The sequence below is a fragment of the Somniosus microcephalus genome, chromosome 9, assembly GCF_052327205.1.
Source record: "Somniosus microcephalus isolate GS21.2 chromosome 9, FLI_Smic_1.0, whole genome shotgun sequence".
NCBI lineage: Eukaryota > Metazoa > Chordata > Chondrichthyes > Squaliformes > Somniosidae > Somniosus > Somniosus microcephalus.
Window position 1 is genome coordinate 73,012,537 of NC_140995.1, and position 14,843 is coordinate 73,027,379.

General features: G+C 65.5%; 1 protein-coding gene across 1 annotated transcript in view; it reads left to right on the forward strand.

Moving 5' to 3' along the window:
- The window catches only part of lats1 (large tumor suppressor kinase 1), a 64,540-nt gene that overhangs the window by 19,461 nt on the left and 30,236 nt on the right, over positions 1-14,843 (forward strand). Inside the window, 1 exon segment of the mRNA XM_085996769.1 lies at positions 9,210-9,249. Coding sequence (XP_085852895.1) covers positions 9,210-9,249 — 40 coding nt within the window.

Consider the following 14,843-nt stretch of genomic DNA (forward strand, 5'->3'; position numbering starts at 1 on the left):
CTCTCTCTCCCCCCGTTCGCTCTCTCTCCCCCCCCGTTCGCTGCGCTCTCCCCCCCCTTCGCTCTCTCTCCCCCCCCCGTTCGCTCTCTCTCCCCCCCCCGTTCGCGCTCTCTTCCCCCCCCCGTTCGCGCTCTCTCCCCCCCCCGTTCGCGCTCTCTCCCCCCCCCGTTCGCAGCTCTCCTCTCCCCCCCCCCCGTTCGTGCTCTCTCCCCCCCCCGTTCGCGCTCTCGTTCTCTCCCCCCCCCGTTCGCGCTCTCTCCCCCCCCCGTTCGCTCTCTCCCCCCCCCGTTCGCGCTCTCTCCCCCCCCCGTTCGCGCTCTCTCCCCCCCCCGTTCGCGCTCTCTCCCCCCCCCCGTTCGCGCTCTCTCCCCCCCCGTTCGCGCTCTCCTCCCCCCCCCGTTCGCGCTCTCTCCCCCCCCCGTTCGCGCTCTCTCCCCCCCCCGTTCGCGCTCTCTCTCCCCCCCCCGTTCGCGCTCTCTCCCCCCCCCGTTCGCGCTCTCTCCCCCCCCCCGTTCGCGCTCTCTCCCCCCCCCGTTCGCGCTCTCTCCCCCCCCCGTTCGCGCTCTCTCCCCCCCCGTTCGCGCTCTCTCCCCCCCCGTTCGCGCTCTCTCCCCCCCCCCGTTCGCGCTCTCTCCCCCCCCCGTTCGCGCTCTCTCCCCCCCCCGTTCGCGCTCTCTCCCCCCCCCCGTTCGCGCTCTCTCCCCCCCCCGTTCGCGCTCTCTCCCCCCCCCGTTCGCGCTCTCTCCCCCCCCCGTTCGCGCTCTCTCCCCCCCCCCGTTCGCGCTCTCTCCCCCCCCCGTTCGCGCTCTCTCCCCCCCCCGTTCGCGCTCTCTCCCCCCCCGTTCGCGCTCTCTCCCCCCCCGTTCGCGCTCTCTCCCCCCCCCCGTTCGCTCTCTCCCCCCCCCGTTCGCGCTCTCTCCCCCCCCCGTTCGCTCTCTCTCCCCCCCCCGTTCGCTCTCTCTCCCCCCCCCGTTCGCTCTCTCTCCCCCCCCGTTCGCTCTCTCTCCCCCCCCGTTCGCTCTCTCTCCCCCCCCGTTCGCTCTCTCTCCCCCCCCGTTCGCTCTCTCTCCCCCCCCCGTTCGGCTCTCTCTCCCCCCCCGTTCGCGCTCTCTCCCCCCCCCGTTCGCTCTCTCTCCCCCCCCCGTTCGCTCTCTCTCCCCCCCCGTTCGCTCTCTCTCCCCCCCCCGTTCGCTCTCTCTCCCCCCCCGTTCGCTCTCTCTCCCCCCCCGTTCGCTCTCTCTCCCCCCCCGTTCGCTCTCTCTCCCCCCCCGTTCGCTCTCTCTCCCCCCCCCGTTCGCTCTCTCTCCCCCCCCGTTCGCTCTCTCTCCCCCCCCGTTCGCTCTCTCTCCCCCCCCGTTCGCTCTCTCTCCCCCCCCCGTTCGCTCGCTCTCTCCCCCCCCCGTTCGCTCTCTCTCCCCCCCCGTTCGCTCTCTCTCCCCCCCCGTTCGCTCTCTCTCCCCCCCCCCGTTCGCTCTCTCTCCCCCCCCCGTTCGCTCTCTCTCCCCCCCCGTTCGCTCTCTCTCCCCCCCCGTTCGCTCTCTCTCCCCCCCCGTTCGCTCTCTCTCCCCCCCCGTTCGCTCTCTCTCCCCCCCCGTTCGCTCTCTCTCCCCCCCCGTTCGCTCTCTCTCCCCCCCCGTTCGCTCTCTCTCCCCCCCCGTTCGCTCTCTCTCCCCCCCCCGTTCGCTCTCTCTCCCCCCCCCGTTCGCTCTCTCTCCCCCCCCCGTTCGCTCTCTCTCCCCCCCCCGTTCGCTCTCTCTCCCCCCCCGTTCGCTCTCTCTCCCCCCCCGTTCGCTCTCTCTCTCCCCCCCCGTTCGCTCTCTCTCCCCCCCCGTTCGCTCTCTCTCCCCCCCCGTTCGCTCTCTCTCCCCCCCCGTTCGCTCTCTCTCCCCCCCCGTTCGCTCTCTCTCCCCCCCCGTTCGCTCTCTCTCTCTCTCCCCCCCCGTTCGCTCTCTCTCCCCCCCCGTTCGCTCTCTCTCCCCCCCCGTTCGCTCTCTCTCCCCCCCCGTTCGCTCTCTCTCCCCCCCCCGTTCGCTCTCTCTCCCCCCCCGTTCGCTCTCTCTCCCCCCCCCGTTCGCTCTCTCTCCCCCCCCGTTCGCTCTCTCGTCTCTCTCCCCCCCGTTCGCTCTCTCTCCCCCCCCCGTTCGCTCTCTCTCCCCCCCCGTTCGCTCTCTCTCTCCCCCCCCGTTCGCTCTCTCTCCCCCCCCGTTCGCTCTCTCTCCCCCCCCGTTCGCTCTCTCTCCCCCCCCGTTCGCTCTCTCTCCCCCCCCGTTCGCTCTCTCTCCCCCCCCGTTCGCTCTCTCTCCCCCCCCGTTCGCTCTCTCTCCCCCCCCGTTCGCTCTCTCGTCGCTCCCCCCCCGTTCGCTCTCTCTCCCCCCCCGTTCGCTCTCTCTCCCCCCCCGTTCGCTCTCTCTCCCCCCCCGTTCGCTCTCTCTCCCCGTTCGCTCTCTCTCCCCCCGTTCGCTCTCTCTCCCCCCCCGTTCGCTCTCTCTCCCCCCCCGTTCGCTCTCTCGTCTCTCCCCCCCCGTTCGCTCTCTCTCCCCCCCCGTTCGCTCTCTCTCTCCTCCCCCCCCGTTCGCTCTCTCTCCCCCCCCGTTCGCTCTCTCTCCCCCCCCGTTCGCTCTCTCTCCCCCCCCGTTCGCTCTCTCTCCCCCCCCCGTTCGCTCTCTCTCCCCCCCCGTTCGCTCTCTCTCCCCCCCCGTTCGCTCTCTCTCCCCCCCCGTTCGCTCTCTCTCCCCCCCCGTTCGCTCTCTCTCCCCCCCCCGTTCGCTCTCTCTCCCCCCCCCGTTCGCTCTCTCTCCCCCCCCGTTCGCTCTCTCTCCCCCCCCGTTCGCTCTCTCTCCCCCCCCGTTCGCTCTCTCTCCCCGTCGCTCTCTCCCCCCGTTCGCTCTCTCTCCCCCCCCCGTTCGCTCTCTCTCTCCCCCCCCCGTTCGCTCTCTCTCCCCCCCCCGTTCGCTCTCTCTCCCCCCCCCGTTCGCTCTCTCTCCCCCCCCCGTTCGCTCTCTCTCCCCCCCCGTTCGCTCTCTCTCCCCCCCCGTTCGCTCTCTCTCCCCCCCCCGTTCGCTCTCTCTCCCCCCCCCGTTCGCTCTCTCTCCCCCCCCGTTCGCTCTCTCTCCCCCCCCGTTCGCTCTCTCTCCCCCCCGTTCGCTCTCTCTCCCCCCCCGTTCGCTCTCTCTCCCCCCCCGTTCGCTCTCTCTCCCCCCCCGTTCGCGCTCTCTCTCCCCCCCCGTTCGCGCTCTCTCCCCCCCCGTTCGCTCTCTCTCCCCCCGTTCGCTCTCTCCCCCCCGTTCGCTCTCTCTCCCCCCCCGTTCGCTCTCTCTCCCCCCCCGTTCGCTCTCTCTCCCCCCCCGTTCGCTCTCTCCTCCCCCCCCGTTCGCTCTCTCTCCCCCCCCGTTCGCTCTCTCTCCCCCCCCGTTCGCTCTCTCTCCCCCCCCGTTCGCTCTCTCTCCCCCCCCCGTTCGCTCTCTCTCCCCCCCCGTTCGCTCTCTCTCCCCCCCCCGTTCGCTCTCTCTCCCCCCCCCGTTCGCTCTCCTCTCCCCCCCCCGTTCGCTCTCTCTCCCCCCCCGTTCGCTCTCTCTCTCCCCCCCCGTTCGCTCTCTCTCTCCCCCCCCGTTCGCTCTCTCTCCCCCCCCCGTTCGCTCTCTCTCCCCCCCCGTTCGCTCTCTCTCCCCCCCGTTCGCTCTCTCTCCCCCCCCGTTCGCTCTCTCTCCCCCCCCCGTTCGCTCTCTCTCCCCCCCCGTTCGCTCTCTCTCCCCCCCCGTTCGCTCTCTCTCCCCCCCCGTTCGCTCTCTCTCCCCCCCCGTTCGCTCTCTCTCCGTCCTCCCCCCCGTTCGCTCTCTCTCCCCCCCCGTTCGCTCTCTCTCCCCCCCCGTTCGCTCTCTCTCCCCCCCCCGTTCGCTCTCTCTCCCCCCCCGTTCGCTCTCTCTCCCCCCCGTTCGCTCTCTCTCCCCCCCGTTCGCTCTCTCTCCCCCCCGTTCGCTCTCTCTCCCCCCCCGTTCGCTCTCTCTCCCCCCCGTTCGCTCTCTCTCCCCCCCCGTTCGCTCTCTCTCCCCCCCCGTTCGCTCTCTCTCCCCCCCGTTCGCTCTCTCTCCCCCCCCGTTCGCTCTCTCTCCCCCCCCGTTCGCGCTCTCTCCCCCCCCGTTCGCTCTCTCTCCCCCCCCGTTCGCGCTCTCTCCCCCCCCGTTCGCGCTCTCTCCCCCCCCCGTTCGCGCTCTCTCCCCCCCCGTTCGCGCTCTCTCCCCCCCCGTTCGCGCTCTCTCCCCCCCCGTTCGCGCTCTCTCCCCCCCCCGTTCGCTCTCTCTCCCCCCCCCGTTCGCGCTCTCTCCCCCCCCGTTCGCGCTCTCTCCCCCCCCCGTTCGCGCTCTCTCCCCCCCCGTTCGCGCTCTCTCCCCCCCCGTTCGCGCTCTCTCCCCCCCCCCGTTCGCGCTCTCTCCCCCCCCCGTTCGCGCTCTCTCCCCCCCCCGTTCGCGCTCTCTCCCCCCCCGTTCGCGCTCTCTCCCCCCCCGTTCGCGCTCTCTCCCCCCCCCCGTTCGCGCTCTCTCCCCCCCCCGTTCGCGCTCTCTCCCCCCCCGTTCGCGCTCTCTCCCCCCCCGTTCGCGCTCTCTCCCCCCCCGTTCGCGCTCTCTCCCCCCCCCGTTCGCGCTCTCTCCCCCCCCGTTCGCGCTCTCTCTCCCCCCCCGTTCGCGCTCTCTCCCCCCCCGTTCGCGCTCTCTCCCCCCCCGTTCGCGCTCTCTCCCCCCCCGTTCGCGCTCTCTCCCCCCCCGTTCGCGCTCTCTCCCCCCCCGTTCGCGCTCTCTCCCCCCCCGTTCGCGCTCTCTCCCCCCCCGTTCGCGCTCTCTCCCCCCCCGTTCGCGCTCTCTCCCCCCCCCGTTCGCGCTCTCTCCCCCCCCGTTCGCGCTCTCATCCCCCCCCCGTTCGCGCTCTCTCCCCCCCCCGTTCGCGCTCTCTCCCCCCCCGTTCGCGCTCTCTCCCCCCCCCGTTCGCGCTCTCTCCCCCCCCGTTCGCGCTCTCTCCCCCCCCGTTCGCGCTCTCTCCCCCCCCGTTCGCGCTCTCTCCCCCCCCCCGTTCGCGCTCTCTCCCCCCCCCGTTCGCGCTCTCTCCCCCCCCGTTCGCGCTCTCTCCCCCCCCCGTTCGCGCTCTCTCCCCCCCCCGTTCGCGCTCTCTCCCCCCCCCGTTCGCGCTCTCTCCCCCCCCGTTCGCGCTCTCTCCCCCCCCGTTCGCGCTCTCTCCCCCCCCGTTCGCGCTCTCTCCCCCCCCGTTCGCGCTCTCTCCCCCCCCGTTCGCGCTCTCTCCCCCCCCGTTCGCGCTCTCTCCCCCCCGTTCGCGCTCTCTCCCCCCCCGTTCGCGCTCTCTCCCCCCCCGTTCGCGCGCTCTCTCCCCCCCCGTTCGCGCTCTCTCCCCCCCGTTCGCGCTCTCTCCCCCCCCGTTCGCGCTCTCTCCCCCCCCCGTTCGCGCTCTCTCCCCCCCCGTTCGCGCTCTCTCCCCCCCCGTTCGCGCTCTCTCCCCCCCCGTTCGCGCTCTCTCCCCCCCCCGTTCGCGCTCTCTCCCCCCCCGTTCGCGCTCTCTCCCCCCCCGTTCGCGCTCTCTCCCCCCCCGTTCGCGCTCTCTCCCCCCCCGTTCGCGCTCTCTCCCCCCCCGTTCGCGCTCTCTCCCCCCCCGTTCGCGCTCTCTCCCCCCCCGTTCGCGCTCTCTCCCCCCCCGTTCGCGCTCTCTCCCCCCCCGTTCGCGCTCTCTCCCCCCCCGTTCGCGCTCTCTCCCCCCCCGTTCGCGCTCTCTCCCCCCCCGTTCGCGCTCTCTCCCCCCGTTCGCGCTCTCTCCCCCCCGTTCGCGCTCTCTCCCCCCCCGTTCGCGCGCTCTCCCCCCCCGTTCGCGCGCTCTCCCCCCCCGTTCGCGCGCTCTCCCCCCCCCGTTCGCGCGCTCTCCTCCCCCCCCGTTCGCGCGCTCGTCTCCTCCCCCCCCGTTCGCGCTCTCTCCCCCCCCGTTCGCGCTCTCTCCCCCCCCGTTCGCGCGCTCTCTCCCCCCCCGTTCGCGCGCTCTCCCCCCCCCGTTCGCGCTCTCTCCCCCCCCGTTCGCGCTCTCTCCCCCCCCGTTCGCGCTCTCCTCCCCCCCCGTTCGCGCTCTCTCCCCCCCCGTTCGCGCTCTCTCCCCCCCCGTTCGCGCTCTCTCCCCCCCCGTTCGCGCTCTCTCCCCCCCCCGTTCGCGCTCTCTCCCCCCCCGTTCGCGCTCTCTCCCCCCCCGTTCGCGCTCTCTCCCCCCCCGTTCGCGCTCTCTCCCCCCCCGTTCGCGCTCTCTCCCCCCCCGTTCGCGCTCTCTCCCCTCCCCCCCCCCCGTTCGCGCTCGCTCTCTCTCCCCCGCCCCGTTCGCTCTCTCCCCCCCCCCCGTTCGCTCTCGCGCTCTCTTGCCCCCCCCCGTTCACTCTCGCTCTCTCTCCCCCCCCGTTCGCTCTCGCTCTCTCTTCCCCCCCCCCCGTTCGCTCTCGCTCTCTCTCCCCCCCCGTTCGCTCTCGCTCTCTCTCCCCCCCCGTTCGCTCTCGCTCTCTCTCCCCCCCCCCGTTCGCTCTCGCTCTCTCTCCCCCCCCCCCCCGTTCGCTCTCGCTCTCTCTCCCCCCCCCCCGTTCGCTCTCGCTCTCTCTCCCCCCCCCCCCGTTCGCTCTCGCTCTCTCTCCGCCCCCCCCCGTTCGCTCTCGCTCTCTCTCCGCCCCCCCCCGTTCGCTCTCGCTCTCTCTCCCCCCCCCGATCGCTCTCGCTCTCTCTCCCCCCCGTTCGCTCTCGCTCTCTCTCCCCCCCCCGTTCGCTCTCGCTCTCTCTCCCCCCCCCCCCCCCCCCCGTTGGCTCTCGCTCTCTCTCCCCCCCCCCCGTTGGCTCTCGCTCTCTCTCCCCCCCCCCCGTTGGCTCTCGCTCTCTCTCCCCCCCCCCCGTTGGCTCTCGCTCTCTCTCCCCCCCCCCCGTTGGCTCTCGCTCTCTCTCCCCCCCCCCCGTTGGCTCTCGCTCTCTCTCCCCCCCCCCCGTTCGCTCTCGCTCTCTCTCCCCCCCCCCGTTCGCTCTCGCTCTCTCTCCCCCCCCCGTTCGCTCTCGCTCTCTCTCCCCCCCCCGTTCGCTCTCGCTCTCTCTCCCCCCCCCGTTCGCTCTCGCTCTCTCTCCCCCCCCCCCCGTTCGCTCTCGCTCTCTCTCCCCCCCCCCCCGTTCGCTCTCGCTCTCTCTCCCCCCCCCCCCGTTCGCTCTCGCTCTCTCTCCCCCCCCCCGTTCGCTCTCGCTCTCTCTCCGCCCCCCCCCGTTCGCTCTCGCTCTCTCTCCGCCCCCCCCGTTCGCTCTCGCTCTCTCTCCCCCCCCCGATCGCTCTCGCTCTCTCTCCCCCCCCCCGTTCGCTCTCGCTCTCTCTCCCCCCCCCCCCCCCCCCCGTTGGCTCTCGCTCTCTCTCCCCCCCCCCCCGTTGGCTCTCGCTCTCTCTCCCCCCCCCCCCGTTGGCTCTCGCTCTCTCTCCCCCCCCCCCGTTGGCTCTCGCTCTCTCTCCCCCCCCCCGTTGGCTCTCGCTCTCTCTCCCCCCCCCCGTTCGCTCTCGCTCTCTCTCCCCCCCCCCGTTCGCTCTCGCTCTCTCTCCCCCCCCCGTTCGCTCTCGCTCTCTCTCCCCCCCCCCCCGTTCGCTCTCGCTCTCTCTCCCCCCCCGTTCGCTCTCGCTCTCTCTTCCCCCCCCCCGTTCGCTCTCGCTCTCTCTCCCCCCCCCCGTTCGCTCTCGCTCTCTCTCCCCCCCCCCTCTCGCTCTCTCTCCCCCCCCCCGTTTGCTCTCGCTCTCTCTCCCCCCCCCCGTTCGCTCTCGCTCTCTCTCCCCCCCCCCCCCCCCCCCGTTCGCTCTCGCTCTCTCTCCCCCCCCCCGTTCGCTCTCGCTCTCTCTCCCCCCCCGTTCGCTCTCGCTCTCTCTCCCCCCCCCGTTCGCTCTCGCTCTCTCTCCCCCCCCGTTCGCTCTCGCTCTCTCTCCCCCCCCCCCCCGTTCGCTCTCGCTCTCTCTCCCCCCCCCCCCGTTCGCTCTCGCTCTCTCTCCCCCCCCGTTCGCTCTCGCTCTCTCTCCCCCCCCCCCGTTCGCTCTCGCTCTCTCTCCCTCCCGTTCGCTCTCGCTCTCTCTTCCCCCCCCCCCGTTCGCTCTCCTCTCTCCCCCCCCCCGTTCGCTCTCGCTCTCTCTCCCCCCCCCCGTTCGCTCTCGCTCTCTCTCCCCCCCCGTTCGCTCTCGCTCTCTCTCCCCCCCCCCCGTTCGCTCTCGCTCTCTCTCCCCCCCCCCCCCGTTCGCTCTCGCTCTCTCTCCCCCCCCCCCCGTTCGCTCTCGCTCTCTCTCCCCCCCCCCCCCCGTTCGCTCTCGCTCTCTCTCCCCCCCCCCCGTTCGCTCTCGCTCTCTCTCCCCCCCCCCCGTTCGCTCTCGCTCTCTCTCCCCCCCCCCGTTCGCTCTCGCTCTCTCTCCCCCCCCCCGTTCGCTCTCGCTCTCTCTCCCCCCCCCCCCCCCGTTCGCTCTCGCTCTCTCCCCCCCCCCCCGTTCGCTCTCGCTCTCTCCCCCCCCCGTTCGCTCTCGCTCTCTCCCCCCCCCCCCTGTTCGCTCTCGCTCTCTCCCCCCCCCCCGTTCGCTCTCGCTCTCTCTCCCCCCCCCCCCCCCGTTCGCTCTCGCTCTCTCTCCCCCCCGTTCGCTCTCGCTCTCTCCCCCCCCCGTTCGCTCTCGCGCTCTCTCTCCCCCCCCGTTCGCTCTCGCTCTCTCTCCCCCCCCGTTCGCTCTCGCTCTCTCTTCCCCCCCCGTTCGCTCTCGCTCTCTCTCCCCCCCCGTTCGCTCTCGCTCTCTCTCCCCCCCCGTTCGCTCTCGCTCTCTCTCCCCCCCCGTTCGCTCTCGCTCTCTCTCTTCCCCCCCCCCCCCCCGTTCGCTCTCGCTCTCTCTCCCCCCCCCCCGTTCGCTCTCGCTCTCTCTCCCCCCCCCCCGTTCGCTCTCGCTCTCTCTCCCCCCCCCCTTCGCTCCCGCTCCTCCCCCCCGCCCATCGCTCTCTCTCTTCCGCCCCCCGCACCCCCCCCCCCCCACAAGTCGCGCGCTCTCTCTCTCTCCCAACAACAACATGCCCTCGAAAAAGCCTCGGCACCGCCGGGCACCCCCAGCTAGTCTATCTATCTATCTATCTATCTTATATATATATAAAGCGGTCTGTCTGTCTGTATTGAATAAACTCAAAAGTTATAGAGCGTACCTACACGTGTGTTACATCGAAAGAAAGCTTACGATTCCAGAACTGTCATAGGTGTATTTACGTTTCGGCCAGACAAAAATTGCGCCCGCGGTATCCAAAAAACGTTCAACATTCCGCTCATTATCCGCTCATTAGCATCGAGTGACGTCGAGGTCGGCCAATCGTACGGTCGAGCGACCCGACGGTCGACCAATCGCTGCGTGGCGGGGGCGGGTTCCTGGTGCGTGCGGGCGGGCCCTCCTACAGTCGAGTGACGGGATGATTGACCAATCTTACGCTTCGGTGACCTGACGGTGTGTGGGTGGGCCTTATCGTTCTGAACTGAAGTGAGTCGCCGCCATCTTGATTCCAAACTTTTCATTTCTTTTTCCTGCTTTCTGCATGTTTCTTTTCAAATCTACATTTCCAGCAAAAAAAAAGTTGCTTTTAAAACACACATTGTTTTTAAAAAAAAAGTTAATTAATTTGTAAATCTTTTCTGTAACATCTAGAATTTTCCAACCGTTAACCGTTTTTCCAGGCCTGTAAGCCTGGGCCTCTGTTGCCCGGCCACGCCCGAGCTAGGCACCTCCCGTCGCGCTGAACAAGCGGCTCGCGATCGCCGCCATCGTTGTGAAGGCTGGAGGGGGCGGGCCTGAGCCGAGCGTCGCCACCGCCGCCATGTTAGTAAAGGCGGGTGGGGCAGGAGTCAGCGCGCGCGACTTGAGTCCGGCCGGGCCTCACGCGGTAGGTTGCGTGGCGGCGTCTCTCGCTCTGCTCTTGAAGCCGGCTCGGGCGGGGATCGGGCCTCGGGAGATCGGGAGGGGGGGGGGTGGCGAGCCTCGGGAGATCGGGGGGGGTGGGGGGGGAGCTTCGGGAGATCGGGGGGGGTGGGGCTCCGGAGATCGGCGCTCGGGAGATCGCGGGGCTCGTGAGAACGGGCCTCGGGAGGGCGGGGCTCTGGACATCGGGGGCGGGGCTCGCGGACTCTTCCCCCACCCCCTTCCCCCTCCCCCTCCCCCAACTCGCCTCCTCTCCCCCTCTCTTCCCCCCAGTCTCGCGCTCTTCCCCCCCAGTCTCGCGCTCTTCCCCCCCAGTCGCGCGCTCTTCCCCCCCAGTCGCGCTCTCTTCCCCCCCAGTCGCGCTCTCTTCCCCCCCAGTCGCGCTCTCTTCCCCCCCAGTCGCGCTCTCTTCCCCCCCGGTCGCGCTCTCTTCCCCCCCGGTCGCGCGCTCTTCCCCCCCGGTCGCGCGCTCTCTTCCCCCCCGGTCGCGCGCTCTCTTCCCCCCCAGTCGCGCTCTCTTCCCCCCCAGTCGCGCTCTCTTCCCCCCCGGTCGCGCTCTCTTCCCCCCCGGTCGCGCGCTCTTCCCCCCCCGGTCGCGCGCTCTCTTCCCCCCCGGTCGCGCGCTCTCTTCCCCCCCGGTCGCGCTCTCTCTTCCCCCCCGGTCGCGCTCTCTCTTCCCCCCCGGTCGCGCTCTCTCTTCCCCCCCGGTCGCGCTCTCTCTTCCCCCCCGGTCGCGCTCTCTCTTCCCCCCCGGTCGCGCTCTCTCTTCCCCCCCGGTCGCGCTCTCTCTTCCCCCCCGGTCGCGCTCTCTCTTCCCCCCCGGTCGCGCGCTCTCTTCCCCCCCGGTCGCGCTCTCTCTTCCCCCCCCGGTCGCGCTCTCTCTTCCCCCCCCCCCGGTCGCGCTCTCTCTTCCCCCCCCGGTCGCGCTCTCTCTTCCCCCCCCGTTCGCGCTCTCTCTTCCCCCCCCGTTCGCGCTCTCTCTTCCCCCCCCGGTCGCGCGCTCTCTTCCCCCCCCCGGTCGCCCGCTCTCTTCCCCCCCCGGTCGCCCGCTCTCTTCCCCCCCCCGGTCGCCCGCTCTCTTCCCCCCCCCGGTCGCCCGCTCTCTTCCCCCCCCGGTCGCCCGCTCTCTTCCCCCCCCCGGTCGCCCGCTCTCTTTCCCCCCCCCCCGGTCGCCCGCTCTCTTCCCCCCCCCCCCGGTCGCCCGCTCTCTTCCCCCCCCGGTCGCCCCGCTCTCTTCCCCCCCCGGTCGCCCGCTCTCTTCCCCCCCCGGTCGCCCGCTCTCTTCCCCCCCCGGTCGCCCGCTCTCTTCCCCCCCCGGTCGCCCGCTCTCTTCCCCCCCCGGTCGCCCGCTCTCTTCCCCCCCCGGTCGCCCGCTCTCTTCCCCCCCCGGTCGCCCGCTCTCTTCCCCCCCCGGTCGCCCGCTCTCTTCCCCCCGGTCGCCCGCTCTCTCTTCCCTCTCCTAACAACAACATGCCCTCGAAAAAGCCTCGGCACCGCCGGGCACTCCAGCTTAACAAGATAGATGAGTTGACGGTGCAAATGGCTATGATCTGATCGCCATTACAGAGACGTGGTTGCAAGGTGACCAGGGCTGGGAACTGAATATTCCAGGATATTTTTGACAATTCGGAAGGATAGACTGAAAGGAAAGGGAGGTGGGGTGGCTTTGTTGGTAAAGGATGGGATCAGTGCAGTGGTGAGAAGTGATATTGGCTCAGAAGATCAAGATCGGTTTAGGTGGAGAGAAAAAAAATAATATGGGGAAAAAGTCTCTAGTGGGTGTAGTCTACAGGTCCCCGAACAGTAGCAATACTGTTGGACAGAGTATAAATCAACAAATAATGTAGGCCTGTAAAAAAAGGTATGGTAATAATTATGGGTGATTTTAATCTCCATATTGATTGGACAAATCAAATTGGCCATGGTAGCCTTGAGGAGGGGTTTATAGAGTGTTTCCTAGAACAGTATGTAATGGAACCAATCGGGGAGCAGGCTATCTTGGATCTGGTACTGTGTAATGACACAGAATTATTAAATAATCTCATAGTAAAGGATCCTCTAGGAAAGAGTGATTATAGCATGGTTGAATTTCAAATTCAGTTGGAGGGTGAGAAAGTTGTATCTCACACCAGTGTCCTGTTCTTAAACAAAGGCAATTACAATGGCATGAGGGCAGAACTGGCTAGAGTGGATTGGAAAAATAAATTAAAGGGTAAGACAGTTGAAATGCAGTGGTGGACATTTAAGGAGATATTTCGTAACTCTCAACAAAAATATATTCCAGTGAGAGAGATTTTAAGAGAAGGGAGCACCATCTGTGGCTAACTAAGGAAGTAAAGGATGGTATCAAATTGAAAACAAAGGCATATAATGTTGCCAAGATTGGTGGGAGGCCAGAGGATTGGGAAATTTTTAAAAACCAGCAAAGGATGACTCAAAAAAAAATAGAGGAGATGAATTATGAACGTAAACTAGCAAGAAATATTAAAACAGATAGTAAGAGCTTCTACAGGTATATAAAAAGGAAGAGAGTAGCTAAAGTAAATGTTGGTCCCTTAGAGGATGAGACTGGGGAATGGGGAAATGACAGACTCTGAATAAATATTTTGTATCTGTCTTCACGGTAGAAGACACTAACAACATCCCAATAATGGATAATCAAGGGGCCACAGGGAGGGGGGAAACTAAAGACAATCACTATCACTAAGGAAAAAGTACTTGGTAAAATAATGGGACTAAAAGACGACAAGTCCCCTGGACCAGATGGCCTACATCCCAGGGTCTTAAAAGAAGTGGATGCATTGTTTGCAATATACCAAAATTCCCTGGACTCTGGAGAGATCCCAGCAGATTGGAAAACCGCAAATGTAACACCCCTATTTAAGAAAGGAGGGAGACAGAAAGCAGGAAACTATAGACCAGTTAGCCTAACATCTGTCGTTGGGAAAATGCTGGAGTCCTTCATTACGGAAGCAGTAGCAGGGCATTTGGAAAATCATAATGCAGTCAAGCAGTGTCAGAGTGGTTTTATGAAAGGGAAATCATGTTTAACAAATTTGCTGGAGTTCTTTGAGGATGTAACGAGCAGGGTGGACAGAGGTGAGCCAGTGGATGTGATGTATTTGGATTTCCAGAAGGCATTCGATAAGGTGCCACATAAAAGGTTACTGCATAAGATAAGAGCTCACGGAATTGGGGGTAATATATTAGCATGGATAGTGAATTGGCTAACTAACAGAAAGCAGAGAGTCGGGATAAATGGGTCATTTCCGGATGGCAAACGGTAACTAGTGGGGTGCCACAGGGATCGGTACTGGGACCTCAACTATTTACTTGGATGAAGGGACCTAGTGTAATGTAGCCAAGTTTGCAGATGATACAAAGATGGGTGGGAAAGCAAGTTGTGCAGAGGACTCGAGGAATCTGCAAAGGGATATAGACAGGCTAAGTGAGTGGGCAAACATTTGGCAGATGGAGAATAATGTGGGAAAGTGCGAGGCTATCCACTTTGGCAGGAAAAATAAAAAAGCAAATTATTATTTAAATGGAGAGAGATTACAAAATGCTACAGTTCAGAGGGACCCGGGGGTCCTTGTGCATGAAACACAAAAGGTTAGCATGCAGGTGCAGCAAGTAATCAAAAAGGCAAATGGAATATTGGCCTTTATTGTAAGGGGGCTGGAGTATAAAAACAGAGAAGTCCTGCTACAACTGTACAGGGTATTGGTGAGACCACACCTTGAGTACTGCGTACAGTTTTGGTCTCCTTATTTAAGGAAGGATATACTTGCATTGGAGGCAGTTCACTAGGTTAATTCCAGAGATGAGGGGGTTGACTTATGAAGAAAGGTTGAGCAGGTTGGGCCTATGCTCATTGGAATTTAGAAGAATGAGAGGTGATCTTATTGAAATATATGATACTGAGGGGGCTCGACAAGGTAGATGCAGAGAGGATGTTTCCCCTCCTGGGGAAATCTAGAACTCGGGGGCATAGTTTCAGAATAAAGGGTCGCCATTTTAGAACTGAGATGAGGAGGAATTTCTTCTCGGAGGATCATAAATCTGTGGAATTCTCTGCCCCAGAGAGCTGTGGAGGCTGGGTTATTAAATACATTTAAGGTGGAGATAGACAAATTTTTGCAAGATAAGGGAGTGAAGGGTTATGGGGAGCGGGCGGGGAAGTGGCTTTGAGCCCAAGATCAGCCATGATCTTATGAAGCAGGCTCGAGGGGCCAAGTGGCTTATTTCTGCTCCTATTTCTTACGTTCTTATAAGGAGAGCAACCCCGACTTCTCCAGTCTATCAACGTAACTGAAGTCCCTCATTCCTGGAATCATTCTTGTAAATCTTTTCTGCACCTTCTCTAAGGCCTTCACATTCTTCCTAAAGTGTGGTGCCCAGAATTGGACACCGTACTCCAGTTGGGGCCGAACCAGTGTTTTATACAGGTTCATCATAATTTCCATTCTTTTGCACTCTATACCTCTATTTATGAAGCCCAGGATCCCGTAAGCCTTTTAACTACTTTCTCCACCTGCCCTACCACCTTCAACAATTTGTGCACACATACCCCTAGGTCTCTCTGTTCGTGCACCCCCTTTAGGATTGTACCATTTAGTTTATATGTCCTCTCCTCATTTCACACTTTTCTGCATTAAATTTCATCTGCCGCATGTCTGCCCATTTCACCAGCCTGTCTATGTCTTCCTGAAGTCTATCGCTCTATACTTCCAAGTTTTGTGTCATCTGCAGATTTTGAAATTGTGCCCTACACACCCACTTTCAAGTCATTAATATATTTCAACAAAAGCAGTGGTCCTACAACCGACCCCTGGGGCATACCTTCCTCCAGTCTGAAAAACAACCGTTCACCACTA